Source organism: Oncorhynchus gorbuscha, linkage group LG21, assembly GCF_021184085.1.
Source record: "Oncorhynchus gorbuscha isolate QuinsamMale2020 ecotype Even-year linkage group LG21, OgorEven_v1.0, whole genome shotgun sequence".
In the NCBI taxonomy this organism is placed as follows: Eukaryota; Metazoa; Chordata; class Actinopteri; order Salmoniformes; family Salmonidae; genus Oncorhynchus; species Oncorhynchus gorbuscha.
Window position 1 is genome coordinate 43641013 of NC_060193.1, and position 18787 is coordinate 43659799.

At 42.7% G+C, this 18787-nt stretch overlaps 3 protein-coding genes and 1 pseudogene across 3 annotated transcripts in view; 2 read left to right on the plus strand and 2 right to left on the minus strand.

Annotated features, from left to right (window-relative positions):
• The window catches only part of itsn1 (intersectin 1 (SH3 domain protein)), a 70365-nt gene extending 69579 nt beyond the window's left edge, over positions 1–786 (minus strand). The window contains 1 exon segment of the mRNA XM_046318369.1: positions 643–786. The gene's annotated coding sequence lies outside the window, so the exon portion shown is untranslated.
• Positions 787–1024: 238 nt separating this feature from the next.
• LOC124007745 lies at positions 1025–6952 on the plus strand (annotated as a pseudogene).
• A 102-nt stretch (positions 6953–7054) lies between these two features.
• On the minus strand, positions 7055–16365 carry setd4 (SET domain containing 4). Its single transcript, XM_046318478.1, has 10 exons — positions 15639–16365; positions 15455–15550; positions 15300–15337; positions 15130–15218; positions 14349–14778; positions 11555–11729; positions 11206–11290; positions 11037–11117; positions 9626–9749; positions 7055–8944 (listed from the first exon to the last, which is right to left on the minus strand). Exons 1-10 carry the CDS (start codon positions 15802–15804, stop codon positions 8765–8767), a joined length of 1464 nt encoding a protein of 487 aa, XP_046174434.1. The 5' UTR covers positions 15805–16365; the 3' UTR covers positions 7055–8764.
• Positions 16343–18478, plus strand: cbr1 (carbonyl reductase 1). Its single transcript, XM_046318479.1, has 4 exons — positions 16343–16489; positions 16834–17115; positions 17219–17326; positions 17639–18478. Exons 2-4 carry the CDS (start codon positions 16836–16838, stop codon positions 18073–18075), a joined length of 825 nt encoding a protein of 274 aa, XP_046174435.1. The 5' UTR covers positions 16343–16489; positions 16834–16835; the 3' UTR covers positions 18076–18478.
• The last annotated feature ends 309 nt before the right edge of the window (positions 18479–18787 follow it).

Genomic DNA, 18787 nt, shown 5'->3' on the forward strand with positions numbered 1-18787 from the left:
TAGTTTATTTACCCAACTTTTTAGCAATAGGTAGGTATGCTTGGGTCAATATCTATTGACGAGAGAACCGAATATCAAATATATACCTTTCCCTCAGTGACGAACCCAACCATATAATAAATAATATGTAGCTACCAACTTGCGCTCTAAACAGTCGGGTACACAATACTTTCCTGTGGATATTTTGTCTCATATTAAGAGCAGTTGAAGGGAAGGACAAACCACACAGGCAACCGGTAGAATACGTTCAAATATACAACATTCTGTTTTGTAAGGAACATTTACACGATTTTGCACACAACTGTTTCAGCCTGTGTATAATTTAACAATTAGTTGTGCATTACAGTCTGATTAATCCGACTGGTTGCTAACTAACGTTAACATCACATTCAACACAAATTAACTTGGTTGGCTAACTAGTTAGCAGGGTAAGGAACCTTGGAAACATCATACACTAAAATGCATACAATGGCATCTGACTGGTTAGCTAACTAATAACACGAAATGGGTTGATAATCGCTGCACTGCACTTTCCTACCGACCGTCTGGTCTGCCCCCTACCAGCTAACGTTACTGTTACCAGTTAGCGCTAGCCAGAAATTCTTCCAAATTTGTACTGATTGATTAACATATTTTTCTTACCTCGTCATTCGTTTTCCATTCTTAAATAATTGATAAGCTAAGGTACTGTTTGTACTTATAAGATAAAATCGAATGGTCGATTTAGCGATATATTTTCCCTTTAATTCCAAATTCCCTTCCACCATGGGCCCGCCGTAAGGCTAAGCAAATTGGAAAATGGGGTACTACCGCGAGATGTTGAGTTTTCTGACTATCGGCAGTATCGAGCCAATCAGCGAACGATATAATATGATCGACGTAAAATTGTACTAATCATAAATAGCAAAAATGTGATGGAAGTGCCCTATTGGACTATAATCGTTGATTGACAATGAATTTTGTGAATGCGATAAAACAAAAGACCAATGGGCAGCTTAAGCCAATCTCGCGGTATCAACATTTTTGGGCGTACAGAGGAACTAAAGGAAAACATACAAATATTTGTTGATGCGTGTAGTTAGCTAACTTTCTGCCCATTTTCTTTTAACCGAAGACCGTTAACTAATATAATATGTCCAAAATGACATGTATTTGTTTTGTAAGATATCTGCATACTCATTGACACGGTTCAACAATAATTTTGGCAGTACAAGTTTCTACTTTCAATGCACAGATAAACAAACAGCATTGCTAGCTAACGTTAGTTGCTCTTATTGCGCGTGAATTTCACCTGCATGCGGACCGTTTTTCCACCATGAAAGGGCTTTACTGTAAACTGGGTGAAACCGCTGCAGATGCGAAATTTGTCGTCCGGGAGACGGTGAGTGCCCAGCATAATAATGTAGCTGTCACTTTAGTCTAGCATGCCAACAGTTTTCGCAGGAGGGCTCATAACGCTAGTTTGCTGTCTGACAAACTCACTGATTGTCTTTTCAACATGTCACAGAATGTACCCAGTGCCCTTGGTAGCAACCAGGTCAAAGTGCAAGTGAAGGCATGTGCCCTTAGTCCACTGGATATAAAAGTAAGTGTAAATATGTGTTATACTCATTGTGTTGTCAATGTTGACTATATTGACCTAGCAATAGCCCTACTGTCTCAGTCATAATGGACAAGACTTACTGTTGTCGCTCTCAATATGCTGCTGAAAATAAGTATCAGCCCCTGTATTTTTTTTTAGACCAAAGTATGTGTGTTGCTATAGGATAGGCCTGCCTTATATGACCACACAGCATGTATGGGCTATTTGTCACATTTCCTTACCCTCTCTCCTCTGGTTAGCTCCACGAGGATCTAAAGTTCCAAAGGGACCTGGTGCCAGTAGGGAGGGAGATTGTTGGGATCGTCCTCCAAGGTAAACAGAATATCCACTAATTGTCCTTGTTTATCACTTTGATGTTAATTACACAATGTGCTATATTTTTGGAGCAAACCTTTAATCTTTTGCAATTTTTTGTCCTGTTTTCAGTTGGGCCTAAGGTGACCTTTTTCCAACCTGATGATGAAGTTGTAGGTAAATGTTACAGGTGGGATCTGAACCTGCTACATAAGGATAAATCATAGAGCTTCAAAACATCCCCTTATTTTGATTATTTTTATATTGTCAACGGCCATGTTCCCGATAACCTATTGAAAGACCCTTTTTATATTTTTTGGGTTATGACCATTGTGTATTTATCTAGGCTTTGCTTTACCCTTCTTCCACATGACAGGAATTCTGCCCTTGGATACAGCAATGTCTGGTTTGTGCGATGCCGTTGTCATCAACGAGCATCATCTTGGTATGTTGCACACATCCAAAAGTTACGCAAGAGTATATCTATAGCATCTATTAGTATTTGTTGGTACAAATTAACAAAGTAATAAAGGGATTTGTTGGTACAAATTAATTGTTCCTTCTGCAATAATGAGTGACTTGTGTTCGCTCACCAGTGCAGAAGCCAGAGAAGTTGAGCTGGGTGGAGGCGGCAGGGGCCATTCGGGATGGACTGCGGGCCTATACAGCCCTCGATACCCTAGCCCGTATGGCATCCGGGCACACTCTGCTGGTGCTGGACGGAGCCAGTGTAGGTATTTCCCCATAGTGGCCCCTCATCTGAGCATTCAATGGCACGGTATAAATCCACAGTTGGACATCACAAGAAGATGTCAGCAAAGAATCTTAATAGTAGCACACCATTTCTCTTTAAGAGAACAAGACTACTAACTGCTATTTTGGCTGTGTTTATACCTTTCAGCCCTTTGGAGTTCTGGCCATCCAGCTGGCCCACTACCATGGAGTCAAAGTACTGGCTTCGGCCCAGCGTCGGTGAGAACAGGGAGGGGGGCGTGTGTGTGAATAGAGTAGCGGTGTCACAGTAGAGAAGGTGTTGGAAGTTGAGGATTGTAAATTGATTGATGCAGCCTGGTAATAACGAATGCGAAGAGACAGCGTTATTATCTGTTACCTAAACCACTCTCATCATGAAAAATACAGTAGTAAAGTTCTGACAGCAAGACATGGGGCCCGGTTTCTCAGACACAGGTTAAGCATAGTCCCAGACTGAAAAGCGTGCTTGATGGAAATTCACTGGGAAACTGGCCTGTAGTATTTAATCCTAGTCTATGCTCTCTGTTTCCTCTGTCACTTTTCCACTCAAATCACGCATTCTAGGAGTGCGAGAGTCTCTTGTAGGTAGGTCTTGTGTGTGTGTCCTCTTGGAGGGAAATGGAGTACCAAAAATGCTTATTTATTGTTTGTACACTGTTTGGCATGTAGCCTTCAAAAGGGTTTCCCCTGTCCTGTGTCTAGCCAGGGTGATAGGTGTGTGGGATGCCAAGGTAGACCTGGTGGATTCTTGTTTGGAAGAGACGGGCGGTCTAGGGGTGGACATTGTCATGGACTCCGGAGGTAAGAAGCCAATGTAGGGCCGTAGGTTGTTGTTATCCATTATGCTCGCTAGCTTTATCTAACATGAATCATAGTGCTGTGAGTGTGTGCTTCTGTGATTTTTGTATCTTAACACAAAACCGTAAAGGTTTGTAACAGGAATAGAAGGAAAATGGTGTGTGTGTGTGTGTGTGTGACAGGAATAGAAGGAAAATGGTGTGTGTGTGTGTGTGTGTGTGTGTGTGTGTGTGTGTGTGTGTGTGTGTGTGTGTGTGTGTGTGTGTGTGTGTGTGTGTGTGTGTGTGTGTGTGTGTGTGTGTGTGTGTGTGTGTGTGTGTGTGTGTGTGTGTTCTCTCAAGTGAGATTGCATGAGGAGGAGCCAGAGGCCAGGTGTCTTCTGCCCTATTATTATTATCACCCTGATTGGGGTCGGAGGTCACTGGGTTACAACTGAGCAAAACCTGCAGGTAGTTGGCAGTATTTTTTTTCACCTTTTATTTAACCAGGTAGGCTAGTTGAGAACAAGTTCTCATTTACAACTGCGACCTGGCCAAGATATAGCATAGCAGTGTGAACAGACAACACAGAGTTACACATGGAGTAAACAATTAACAAGTCAATAACACAGTAGAGGAAAAAAAAGAAAGAGTCTATATGCATTGTGTGCAAAAGGCATAAGGAGGTAGGTGAATAATTACAATTTTGCAGATTAACACTGGAGTGATAAATGATGAGATGGTCATGTACATGTAGAGATACTGGTGTGCAAAAGAGCAGAAAAGTAAATAAATATAAACAGTATGGGGATGAGGTAGGTAAAATTGGGTGGGCTATTTACCGATAGACTATGTACAGCTGCAGCGATCGGTTAGCTGCTCAGATAGCAGATGTTTGAAGTTGGTGAGGGAGATAAAAGTATCCAACTTCAGCGATTTTTTTTGCAATTCGTTCCAGTCACAGGCAGCAGAGAACTGGAAAGAAAGGCGGCCAAATGAGTTGTTGGCTTTAGGGATGATCAGTGAGATACACCTGCTTGAGCGCATGCTACGAGTGGGTGTTGCCATCGTGACCAGTGAACTGAGATAAGGCGGAGCTTTACCTAGCATGGACTTGTAGATGACCTGGAGCCAGGGCAGTGGGTATGGTGACGAATATGTAGCAAGGGCCAGCAGACTAGAGCATACAGGTCGCAGTGGTGGGTGGCATAAGGTGCTTTAGTAACAAAAAGGATGGCACTGTGATAAACTGCATCCAGTTTGCTGAGTAGAGTATTGGAAGCTATATTGTAGATGACATCACCGAAGGTTTGAGTAGCCAGGAGGAAGGCATGGCCAGCCGTTGAGAAATGCTTGTTGAAGTTTTCGATAAAGTCAAGTATTCTATCCATCCGTGTTGAATTTTAGTAGCCATTTGACAGTTCATTTCCACTAGTCATCATATAAGATTTATTCATCACTACTTGTCACACTCATACATACCATGGGTGATTGAAATATTGTTTGTTTGTTACAGCTTATTAATGTGTGCTTTCTGAGAAGTTAAACATACTGCAAAAAAAGACCATGAACGCTGCCAATGTCATGTTGGGAGTAGTGAAGAGATCTGGGTTAGATGGTGTTTCCTGTATTAATGTGTATTTATGTCTTCCCATTGACCTTCAAGTGGATTTGCTCAAGTTTGTACACAGTGTCTTTGTTTGGGGTTTAATCTTGGCTCGTCTCGCTTCTCTTTCTCAGCTGGACCCTCCAGATAGCCGCAGCCTCTTCCTGAAGGCCGCCTCCCTGTCTTTCCTCAACGAGGAAGTGTGGGGGGCATCCAGTGCCCGCCAAGGGAGGTACCTCCGTATCCTTTAGCTTACCCCAGCCCCTCTGGGTCAGCCTCTGGAGGGGGCAGGAATTTTAAAATCTCCTAACTATAATTCATTGAGATGAAAGACATATTGAAATGAAAATCTGATATAAGGGGTTGAGCATGGATAATAGAATTGCTAATATGTTACATGTTAACCTTACATGCTCCTTTTCAGACATCATGAAGGATATAGTGGAGAAGCTTTCCACTGGAACCTTAAGGTACAGAACTGCAATAATGAGTGTGTATATGCAGTGCAAGTGTGAATAAGCTAGGGCCTCCTGAGTGGCACAGTGGTCTAAGGTACTGCATCGCAGAGCTAGAGGTGTCACTACAGACCCGGGTTCGATCCCAGGCTGTGTAGCAGTCTGCTTCGACCGGGAGACCCATGAGGCGGCGCACAATTGGCCCAGCATCGTCCGGGTTCGGGGAGGGTTTTGCTGGCCGGAATGTCCTTGTCCCGTCGTGCTCTATCGACTCCTTGTGGCGGGCCGGGCACGTGCACGCTGACTTCGGTCGCCAGCTGTACGGTGTTTCCTCCAACACGTTGATGCGACTGGCTTCCAGGTTAAGCGAGCAGTGTGTCAAGCAGTGCGGCTTATCAGGGTCGTGTGTCGGAGGACACATGGCTCTCGACCTTGGGAGTTGCAGCAATGGGACAAGACTACCTACCAATTGGATATCACGAGAGGGGTGAAAAGTTTTAAAAAAATATATGTTTGAATAAGCATGGTTATACTGCACATTTGTTCTTGGTATGTTGATGAGTTTGTGTTTATCCTGGTGGACAGTGCTCACTTTGCCCTCTGTCTTATGCAGGCCCCAGCTAGAGTACCCGGTGCCTTTGTATGATGCCACAGTTTCCATGGAGATGGTGCAAAAGAATAAAGTCCGGAAGAGGTTGGTTATTCAACTCTGAGGCGGACAGACACTCTGGTCCAGCATTCCCCTTGTCAAAGGCAGGCTCCCAAATTCTGCCTCTCATATTTCCTATGTATTTGTGGCCAGCAGTGGTGGAAAAAGTACCCAATTGTCATACTTGAGTAATAGTATAGATGCCTTTAATAGAAAGTGAAAGTCACCCAGTAAAATACTACTTGAGTAAAAGTCGAAAAGTATTTGGTTTTAAATGTACTTAATTATCAAAAGTAAATGTAATTGCTAAAATATACTTAAGTATCACAAGTAAATTCCTTATATTAAGCAAAGCAGACGGCACCATTTTCTTGTTTTTAAAATGTAGATAGCCAGGGACACACTCCAGCACTCAGATATTATTTTCAAAAGAAGCATGTGTTTAGTGAGTCCGCCAGACCATAGGGAGTAAAGATGACCACGTGTTCTCTTTTAAGTGTGTGAATTTCACAATTGTCCTGTCTTGCTAAGCGTTCAAAATGTAACAAGTACTTTTGGTTGGCAGGGAAAATGTATGGAGTAAAAAGTACAATATTTTCTATAGGTATGTAGTGAAGTAAAAGTTACCCCAAAAAACAACTTAAGTAGTACTTTATACTGCTGGTTGCCAGTCATTCCAGTACAATGTAAATATGTGCTAAGAGTCCGTTTCTGAGCTGATCAAAACCTATCAAATGAGATGGATATCTAATAATGTAATTACATTCAACACATTGAGGGTTGTCTTGTTATTAAAAACCTGTGGTTAACCCTCAAGCATGAAGCATTGTAATTCTTTACAGCCTCTAACAGAGCAATAAATCAGTGGCGTTTAGTATGACACACAGTAGCAAATCATTTCGCAACAGAAAACAAAACATCTGTAGAACCTAGAAGTTTTATTCCGTTTGGTGCCTTACTGAACATGACCCAGCTTGAATTCTACATGAACTGCAACTGCTTTTCGTGTGTCATTTGTGACCAGTGAAATTCATGCTAAATGATTTAATCTAAGGTGGGGAAACAACAATGTCCTGTTTCTGGAGGCTTTGTGGGATTGGAGATACCATTGTCCATCTGTACCGCTCTCTGAGGGCATATCAGAAGTGTTGAGAGACGGGTCACTTCCAAATAGTTTGTCCTTCCAGTCAACGCTCTGTTGTCAAGTGACCCTCACTGTGAGTTAACAGGGCTGCATTCAGTACATAACGTAATGCTAAATGGCATTTATTATTATTATTATTATTATAGAAAGTTAAATTGAACAAAAATCGTGCTGTACTGAACGACCAATTGGGGAAGAGAAAAAAAGAAAAAAAACATGGCAGGGTTTGGTTGTGAGTTCAAAATGCACAGCTGTCCTTTTAAATACGTCACTCATTGCTTAAACTCACACCCTGGCAAACCCACCGACTGGCGCAAACGTATTTCAAAGTCTGTTCAAGAACATACAAGACATTTGGGGGAAATGTGTCATTCAATACAAAAAGTTCTGCAATGTAGCAAATGTTAACGTACCCCTGATGTCTGAGGTCGTTGACCTATCGATAGACAGGTTTCCATTGACCCAGGATTATTCAACAAAATCATTGCGGCGTGTCATGAAACTACAGATGAGACATTTTCTAAAGATGGACCAAAGAAAATCATTTCTAACTTTCTTTTCGACAAATTGACATTAACTGTTTTTTTTTTTTCAAACAAGATTGCTGAATACTTTTAGGGTACGTGATGTCATCATCCACTCTACATTTAATATTAAATGCCTACTGCTAACAAAATAACAATTTTCCATCTATAAAAATAGCACAAGGATTGTCCTGACTTAAGAATACTTCACCTTGCTTTTCTGGTTGGCTGAATGCAAGTTACCCCTTCCAATTATTTCAGTGCAAGATTCAACATGGCACAGACTAGCCTAGGCAGCCGATATTGCCTGCCCAAGGGTGCTAGACCCGAGGCTATACTTTGGCACATGAGAATTATTAGAATATGGCAAATATTAGTCAATTGTTGCCAGGGGCACAACTTTCACTGGGGACATCCACCCCCCCCCCACACACATTCTGAAATTGCATTTTTATAATTGGAATGTGATACAAAACGAGGCACCGGTGTGCTTTAGGACCATGCCGATGCCTCTGAGCGGTCAGGTAGGCTGTTTATCCAACTGGATAAAAAAAAAACATTCAATGTCCCCAACATTGTTGTGCCCCTGATTATTGCATTCTATCCATGCTGGCTTTTGCAGGCTACCTGAGACAAACAGATAGGTGGGAGGGCATACAGGCTGCTATTATTTTTGTTGTAAATTGCTTTTTAGGTGAGATGTCATTGTCCAGTTGTTTTTAATCGACAAAATAGTTTAATGGAAATGCACCCGAGCAGGCAATTGTCGCATCTATTTTCTATGCAAACATTAAATGTTGCCCCCAAAAATAAATCACTGGACAAGTTCATGGAAACATAACTAGTGACAGTGCCCTTTTGCTCGGACACTTCATTGCACTGATAATGAAATAGACATTGTTGTCTCCTCATAGAAGCATAGCCAGTGATAGATAAAGTGACCGGTACTGGAATGTCATACTAAGTTGTGCATGCTGTTCTAAGTTGTGCCTGCTGTCTGCTTGGCAACAATTGTTTCTGAAGACCCTGCAGTATTTCCTGGTTAAGACCCAGAATTTCTTGCTCCTCTCGTCGTAGACATTCCACAACAGCTAGTTGCTCCTTGAGAGATGCGTCTGCCCTCTCTGTTAGTTGGGAGATCTAGAAAAAGAGGATAAAGCCTCAACACAATTTCAAAACAAACTCTGTCAGATCCTAGAATCAGCAAAATCCTAATTAAGTTTGCTCCACTCTGTCTGTAGGTGCAAGTATATGTTAGTGGCCAATGGAGAATAACTGAAACCAATTAAACTTGAATGTTATGGATATAGCCATGGGTATCAAGTGCAACTCACAACTACGGTACCTTGACTTCATGATTTTCTTCGCTATTCTGCTTCGCTCTTTGTGCTTTTCTGTATCTGTTCTCCGCATTTCTTTCCTGCTCTCGATTTGTCTGTATTCATTTTTGTCCTCTGCTCCTGAATTCTGTTTTTGTCTCCCGACTTTCCTATATCCCACCTCTGTCGGTCTTCTTCATGAGTTTTTGTCCTTCACTAATCCTCATCCTACCTCAAGAGGCTTCAAGTAATTAGCACTATACATACTGCCTTTTTGTTAAGGGTGACAGAGTTTACAACTATTCTTTCTATTATATATGGACCTCCAAAGTTCTTGGTAATCCTGTCACCTGAGGACCATTTTTCCTGCCATTAGACCGACATCTCTTGGCTTAAGTCACACCCCCATACTTTTTTCATGACACGTTTTGAGCGTCTATGGGTTTGCTTTTGGCTTTTTCTATTTTGGATTTCAATTTCAGGTCTCTATTTCCTACGGTACCTTGTTCAGAGCTCTAGTGTTGTCAACCATCAGGTAGTGACAAAGCCTAAGGGCTGCATCGACACTCCACTCCTCTCTGTCGTGGCTCACCCCCGCTCCCAAGAGGACACTCTTCCAGAAAAGGCTGAAAGACAAATTCACACACTTCAAAATCATTCCAAATTTAAGCAATCTTGACATGCGATTGGTACACACATTTTTGGACTTTTATAAATACACTACATGGCCAAATTAGTGGATTCGACCATTTCAGCCACACCCGTTGGTGACAAGTGTATACAGTTCAGCACACAGCCATGCAATCACCATAGACAAACATTGGCAGTAGAATGGCCCATACTGAAGAGCTCAGTGACTTTCAACATGGTACTGTCATAGGATGCCACCTTTCCAACAAGTCAGTTTGTCAAATTTCTGCCCTGTTAGAGCTGCCCCAGTAACTAAGTGCTGTTATTGTGACGTTCGCTGCCATTAGATTCTGGACAGTGGAAACAAGTTGTCTGAAGTGATGAATCACACTTCACCATCTGGCAGTTCCGTAGACGAATCTGGGTTTGGGAGATGCCAGGAGAATGCTACCTGCCTGAATGCATAGTGCCAACTGGGGCTGTTTTTCATGGTTCGGGCTAGGCCCAATAGTTACAGTAAAGGGAAAGCTTAAATCTTAACAATGACCTTCTAGACTATTCTGTGCTTTCAACTTTGTGTCAACAGTTTTTGGAGAAGGCCCTTTACTGTTTCAGCATGACAAAGCGATGTCCATACAGAAATGGTTTGTTGAGATCGTTGTGGAAGAACTTGACTGGCCTGCACAGAGCCCTGACCTCAACCCCATCGAACACCTTTGGGCTGATTAAGGACACTAACTGCGAGCCAGGCCTAATCAACCCAACATCAGTGCCCGACCTCACTAATGCGCGCAGCTGAATGGAAGCCAGTCCCCGCAGCAATGTTCCAACATCAAATGGAAAGCCTTCCCAGAAGAGTAGAAGCTGTTTATAGCAGCAAAGGGGGGACCAACTACATATTAATGCCCATGATTTTGGAATGAGATGTTTGACGAGCATGTGTCCACATGCTGTGTATACCCATTGATTCTTTATAAATGCCTCATGAGCTTAATTCCACAGTTGTACCCCATCAGAACTAAATATAAGCTTGTTTCTTACTCCACTGTTTGTAAACAATGTAATTGTAAAACACTATAGCCTCAACATGGTTTTAATATCATGGATGGTCAGTTCTTGGCTCCTATTTGTTAGATTTCTCCAGCCCCACCCCTCAGCTGTTTACCTAAGCAGTGGTGGGGGCGTGACCGCTTTGTTATTATTTGAACTGCAGATTGCTCCTTTAAGAATGTTTTGCAGGTGCTGTTGACTGTGTTATAAAACTGAAAGATTATATTTCTTACTATTGTTCTGTCTTAAGTGACAGCAGCCTGAGGGCGGTCATCAGTCTCCAGGAGGGCCCATCCAAACTAAGGGTCAAGTTTCTGTTTTAGAGAGAGAGAGAGCGCATGGTACTGTAAATACTGGTATCTGTACGAGACAGCAGTAAGTTGTAATGCTGATAACACTTACGCTAAAAAGTCATTTTTCTTCAGGAAGAGTAGCTTCTGTGCCAGCTGATTTATGTCTTTTATACAGACGCACTGTTGAAGGATAACTGGAAAACACGAATAACCAACAAAAAACAAGTCAATTGGCTCTATTGCTTGGAAATTGGGATAGGGACTGTAATAAATGCATACTAAATATTACAGCAAACATAAGGCCGAACTAGAGGTGCGAGCTCTGACTTTTGCGTACATCATGCATTGATGTCAATGGAGTGCAGAACTCAAGTTAGATTGAGACCATGAACACATAACCGTTGCTGAAAAGAACAGGTCAGTGTACCGTTTTATCCCACTAAGCTAGCCTTCCTTACCTTGGTCCACATACACCACACTGTGAGGGTTTCCAGGAGCAACAAACCCATACTCTAACAGGAGACGTTGGTTGTCATGGGGACCGTAGCAGATAAAAGCCTGCTGGAATCTCTTGCAGCCTTGGACGCTACGGATCTCATAGCACCTGCTCACATGGCTGAAGCTCGCCTTGACCTGAGGACATAGTACATTTTGATACTTCACTCTGATACCTTCAATTTGAACGGTCACCAGACAGAGAAGTCATATACAGTGCCTTGCGAAAGTATTCGGCCCCCTTGAACTTTGCGACCTTTTGCCACATGTCAGGCTTCAAACAAAGATAAAACTATTTTTTGTGAAGAATCAACAACAAGTGGGACACAATCATGAAGTGGAACAACATTTATTGGATATTTCAAACTTTAACAAATCAAAAACTGAAATATTGGGCGTGCAAAATTATTCAGCCCCTTTACTTTCAGTGCAGCAAACTCTCTCCAGAAGTTCAGTGAGGATCTCTGAATGATCCAATGTTGACCTAAATGACTAATGATGATAAATACAATCCACCTGTGTGTAATCAAGTCTCTGTATAAATGCACCTGCACTGATAGTCTCAGAGGTCCGTTAAAAGCGCAGAGAGCATCATGAAGAACAAGGAACACACCAGGCAGGTCCGAGATACTGTTGTGAAGAAGTTTAAAGCCGGATTTGGATACAAAAAGATTTCCCAAGCTTTAAACATCCCAAGGAGCACTGTGCAAGCGATAATATTGAAATGGAAGGAGTATCAGACCACTGCAAATCTACCAAGACCTGGCCGTCCCTCTAAACTTTCAGCTCATACAAGGAGAAGACTGATCAGAGATGCAGCCAAGAGGCCCATGATCACTCTGGATGAACTGCAGAGATCTACAGCTGAGGTGGGAGACTCTGTCCATAGGACAACAATCAGTCGTATATTGCACAAATCTGGCCTTTATGGAAGAGTGGCAAGAAGAAAGCCATTTCTTAAAGATATCCATAAAAAGTGTTGTTTAAAGTTTGCCACAAGCCACCTGGGAGACACACCAAACATGTGGAAGAAGGTGCTCTGGTCAGATGAAACCAAAATTGAACTTTTTGGCAACAATGCAAAACGTTATGTTTGGCGTAAAAGCAACACAGCTCATCACCCTGAACACAGCATCCCCACTGTCAAACATGGTGGTGGCAGCATCATGGTTTGGGCCTGCTTTTCTTCAGCAGGGACAGGGAAGATGGTTAAAATTGATGGGAAGATGGATGGAGCCAAATACAGGACCATTCTGGAAGAAAACCTGATGGAGTCTGCAAAATACCTGAGACTGGGACGGAGATTTGTCTTCCAACAAGACAATGATCCAAAACATAAAGCAAAATCTACAATGGAATGGTTCAAAAATAAACATATCCAGGTGTTAGAATGGCCAAGTCAAAGTCCAGACCTGAATCCAATCGAGAATCTGTGGAAAGAACTGAAAACTGCTGTTCACAAATGCTCTCCATCCAACCTCACTGAGCTCGAGCTGTTTTGCAAGGAGGAATGGGAAAAAATGTCAGTCTCTCGATGTGCAAAACTGATAGAGACATTCCCCGAGCGACTTGCAGCTGTAATCGCAGCAAAAGGTGGCGCTACAAAGTATTAACTTATGGGGGTTGAATAATTTTGCACGCCCAATTTGTCCGTTTTTGATTTGTTAAAAAAGTTTGAAATATCCAATAAATGTCGTTCCACTTCATGATTGTGTCCCACTTGTTGATTCTTCACAAAAAAAATACAGTTTTATATCTTTATGTTTGAAGCCTGAAATGTGGCAAAAGGTCGCAAAGTTCAAGGGGGCCGAATACTTTCGCAAGGCACTGTATATACATTTACATTTAAGTCATTTAGCAGACGCTCTTATCCAGAGCGACTTACATATATATATGAATATGCAGGCCATGGAAGAACTGGGACATTTTCACCTTTCAGCAATTGTGTACATATCCTTGTGACGTCATAGGGTCGTGCATTATTATGCTGAAATATGAGGTGATGGCGTAGGATGAATGGCAAGACAATGGGCCTCAGGATCTCATCACGGTATCTCTGTGCATTGAAATTGCCATCAATAAAATGCAATTGTGTTTGTTGTCCCTAGCTTATGCTTGCCCATATCATAACCCCACCGCCACCGAGGGACATTCTGTTTACAACGTTGGCATCAGCAAACGGCTTGCCCACGTGACGCCATACACATGGTTTGCGATTGTGAGGCCGGTTGGACGTACTACCAAATTCTCTAAAACGACGTTAGAGGCTGCTAAATGAACATTCAACTCTCTGACAACAGCTCTGGTGGACATTCCTGCAGTCAGCATGCCAATGACACACTCCCTCAAAACTTGAGACATCTTTGGCATTGTGTTGTGTGACAAAACTGCACATTTTAGAATGGCCTTTTATTGTCCCCAGCACAAGGTGAACCTGTGTAATGATCATGCTGTTCAATCAGCTTCTTGATATGCCACACCTGTCAGGCTAGATTATCTTGGCAAAGGAGAAATGCTCACTAGCAGAGCATGTACACAAATTTGTGCACAAAATTTGAGACCAATAAGCTTTGTGCATTTGGAAAGTTTTGGGGATCTTATTTCAGCTCATGAAACCACACTTTATATTTTTTGGAATCTAAACTGAATATTGTTCCATTTCACTGCTGTTTCACTGAGCAGAATTCAGTTTGGATTCCAGGTTAGTAATGACTAAGTTGTGTGTTCCTAAATTGTAGGTGCACTCACTGCTCTCACCTGTATGGCTGGGCAGTGGTTGAGCAGGTCCAGGTAGGGGGCTAAGGCATACACATTTCTCTCCCTGGACATGTAGGGGGTGTGTTTGTGCTCCATGTATACAGTGCGCGTGTTCACACTGCACCATGCCCAGCGCAGTGCATCATATGTGAACACACTTTCCACGGGCTGACTGAAGAGAGGCTGGAGGGAGCTGAAGAAGTCCAACGAAGAGGAGTGCAGCTCCTGAACCATGGCTCTCTGCTCCAGGGCCTTCCCACTCAGACTCCCCGGCAGCAGGTCGATGACCTCATCTGAGAAGTAAGCAGGGCACGTGTATTTTTGGGGCAGGACGTCGATGTAGGGCTTCCATTCTGCACGTTGGCCAAAATGTCTCTCAGAGATGAGGAAAGCACAGAGGGCTAAGAGAGGAGACACGGGCGGTTTCCATCTAGGAGAGGATTTAATTAAACATATCAACAAACTAGAAATATAAATATATATATTTTTAAACCAGAGTTTTGTATTTGAACCGGACTTGAAGATCAAGTTCTCAGCAGAGAACATTTTAAATGGAACCCGTCTGCAGCGTGACGTAAAAGCTGTCGAGTTCCGATTAGTTCTGAAATGGAAGTTGGAGTTAATTATTTTGAAGCAGGGTAGCAGAGAGAAATGCCTATTAACTACAACTTCCGTTTAAGAGCAGTTTTTACGTCAAGTTGCAGAGCATTGAGTAAACGGTTTCTACTGTGTGTGACTAATGAATACACCCCTGGTGTGTGTGATGCTGTTTGTATGTTACCTTTCTATGTATTCACCAATGTAGCTCCTTAGAACAGTAGAGGTAGTTAAAAGGCATTTTTCTGGTAAGGAGATCACCAAATCCTCAGCCTAGTCAATCAGAACAAGAGTTTGAAGGCGTACTGGAACCAAATTGGTATTTTAAGTCAAGAAGACAGGTATTCTCATAACCTTGATAGGCTGTAAGGTCATCAGTCCACGTCCCGTGTCTGTAAAGAAAAATAAGACAAAGCTGCTGGTTTAGAAATGTATGAAGAATAGAAGACAACCCTGGATCCAGAATGTATGGCGTTTTGGCATGCAACTTGGCTCCGAAGGATTTCTACCTGAGAAGTATGCAGGTACTAGAAGCTTGGAGCTGAAGCCTCTCTGTTGCAGCCATCTTCTTAGAGCCACAAACTGTGGTTCATGAGATAGTGTCACTGGAGAGGTAACAAATAGCACAAGGTAAGGCTAAGAAACATGAACCCAATTTGAGAATTATGAGGTTGTGACAGTAATGATTTGCACCAGACTGAACAGTTGTTTCTCTGCACTCCCGTTGCCTCTTCTTTCTCGCCCTTCTCCCATGTTGCTTCCTCGTCATGTTGATGGACTTTGATGGGAAATCAGATCCATAGACATTCGTATTAACTGGCAAACTCCGTGTTCTAATGTTGATGATAATCTCATTCATGCCTCACTGTCATGGTTATGTTGTTTAACTGTAAAAATGTAGTTGATGTTCGTGGGTAGCTAATGCTGTTGCTAAACCCGTTTTGACATTAGTTATATGTAACGTTAGTATATCATATGTCCAAGAAATAAACGACCGGCTAGCTAACCTAACTACTTTTGCGTTTATCCAACTGTTTGACCAAGCAAGCAGCATGCGGTTGTGGTCATGGCTAGAGGAGATACAGTTTGTCAAACTTAGGTCTAAAGGTGATTTTTTTTCTCTTCTTTTTGTTCTGTTTTTAGTGCACTTTAGCTAACCGTTTTCCTAACCTTAACCTAATTGTCCTAACCTGCAGTTTAAATTCGAACCTGCTACGAGAAGTCAATTCTGATACAAACTGCATCCCATCTAGTCAAAACCAGTGGCGTCACAAGTATCTCTGTGGTCTCTCTCTATCCGTCTATTGAAGTATGTTAAAATACAATTATAATAGCATAGGCAGATTATAATTGTGTAAAAATTTATTTTGTAATTCAGCGCATGCTCACCCGGATCTACATTTTAGTTTGTTATTCCGGTTCTGCGCAGTAGGTTGTTATTGTTACGGAAGCTAAGAAGTAGCCTGAAGCGTGTCAACCTCAGTGGTTTGAAGCCAGTTCTGTGACAGTACTGTACGACACGTCAAGAGTACCCCCACTCTAAAGTAAGTACATCAAAACTGCTGTACCATCGACTAACTTAACTGCTTCTGTTTTGGAGTAGTCACTTCAATTTAGCACACAACTAACAAACGTTAGCAAATTAGAACATATCGCTAGTTTGAGCAGCAAAGCGCTCTAGAGTTGTCAGTCAGAAAATGGTTCTCTGCCTGGAGTGTATTCATTAGTCGGATTCCGTTGCAAAAATGTTTTGCCATGGAAACCGTGTAGCTACGCCAACCGAAAGTTTCTATTGGACAAATCCAGGTCCTCATGACGTTTTTCAACGGAATCTGGCTAATGAATACACCTCTGGTATAATCTAATTCTCTCGAACTTTGCATTTCAGGTATGCCAAAAGTTGCACTGGTGACAGGTTCCAATAAGGGGATTGGATTTGCAATTGTGCGGTCGCTTTGCAAGCAATTCAATGGTGATGTTTTCCTCAGTGGCCGGGATGCTGGCCGTGGCACAGCGGCTGTGGAGAGCCTGAATTCTGAAGGGCTGAAACCCCTCTTCCAACAGCTTGACATCGACAATCCAGAAAGTGTGCGGGCGGCCCGAGATTTCTTCAATGAGAAATACGGTGGCCTTGATGTGCTCATTAACAATGCTGGGATTGCCTTTAAAAGTATGGAAATAAGTTGATCAAATGTAATAGCTACTATGATTGGCCATAATGATGCTATATGATGCCCCTTTGATCTGAGAGACGACTTATGTTTATTTTACAGATGCTGATACTACACCCTTTGGAACCCAAGCTGAGGTGACTCTCAAAACAAACTTCTTTGCCACAAGAGACATGTGCAATGAGTTTCTTCCCATCATCAAACCAGGAGGTAATACTGTTAGAACAAGCCAACTGACAGCTGGAACACTGATGCATAGCAATATATTTTAGAGCCTATCCCTTGGAACAGAGGGACCTTTTATGATCACACATCATTGTGTTTTATCACTTTCAGAACAATGATGTCCTATGACCATACACAATCTAGGACCCTGTGTTTTTTCTGTGCCACAGAACCTCACAACCGCATTGCCCGCCCTCTCTCATAGTCGTAGGGTTATTTTGCTGTGTCAATTGGCAGTAGATACCGTAACTGTTTATTTTACTAACATCACAGTTGTTTGTGTCTCTCTGTCCTCAGGGAGGGTGGTGAACGTGTCTAGTGTTATGAGCTCCATCGCCCTGAACCGCTGCAGCCCTGAACTCCAGGCCCGGTTCCGCAGCAATGACATCACAGAGGAGGAGCTGGTGGGGCTGATGGAGAGGTTTGTCCAGGAGGCCCAGGCAGGGGCGCACTCCCAGGGGGGCTGGCCCGACACAGCTTACGGGGTGTCCAAAACAGGCCTCACAGTGCTCTCCAGGATCCACGCCCGCAAGCTGAGGCATGAGAGACCAGCTGACCAGATCCTTCTGAATGCGTGCTGCCCAGGCTGGGTGAGGACCGATATGGCTGGGCCCACCGCCACCAAGTCACCTGACGAGGGCGCCATCACCCCCGTTTACCTGGCCCTGCTTCCTGCGGGGGCTGGGGAGCCGCAGGGACAGTTTGTGATGGACAAGAAGGTCCATCCGTGGTGAGGATTAGGTTATCGAGTAATGTGTGTATTCTGGAGGGGTTTAGAGTCTGGCTCTTATCTGTGGGAATGTGGGTTAAATGCACTGTATACATTGGAAAGGACAACATCACAGGAAAATGCAGGAATGTTGATTTTTGGTAACACAAATGTGTAAACCCAGGTGTGTGTTTGTTTATCCAATCTCACTCTAATAGTGTTTTTCAGGTCAATGGAATTAACCATGTTTTTAGCACCTACGTATGATATTGTATACAACATTTTACAAACAACTTATTTTCACACAATCAGGTGGGTTCTGTTTAGCAAAAAAAAAATGTTTAGCATGTTTTGGCATTAATGTGTCACATATCAGTTTGCAAACAATGTAATTTCATAATAATTTAGTTAATAAAGCTGCATACAAACTTGGTGTCTTTTTTTTGCTTTCTTTAGTAAGGCAGCTCCAAGATGCAGGTATTTCAGCCTAGCTCAGTGCTTTCTGTGGTGCTAGGGCAGGCAGCGGGAAATATGGAGCGTAGAGGGTTGGTAATGTTCTCTAGTTGCGCCGTGATTGGCTCAGTGTAATAGAAAATGTTGAAACTGGTGTAAAACAACAAAGTAAAAAGACTCAAAAACAAAACAGAGGTAGGTCAGGATTTTACAACTTGATGTTAGATGGTTCTGCACCATTAAAGTAGTCTGGGCCAGGATAAACTGTATACCAAGGTTTGTTT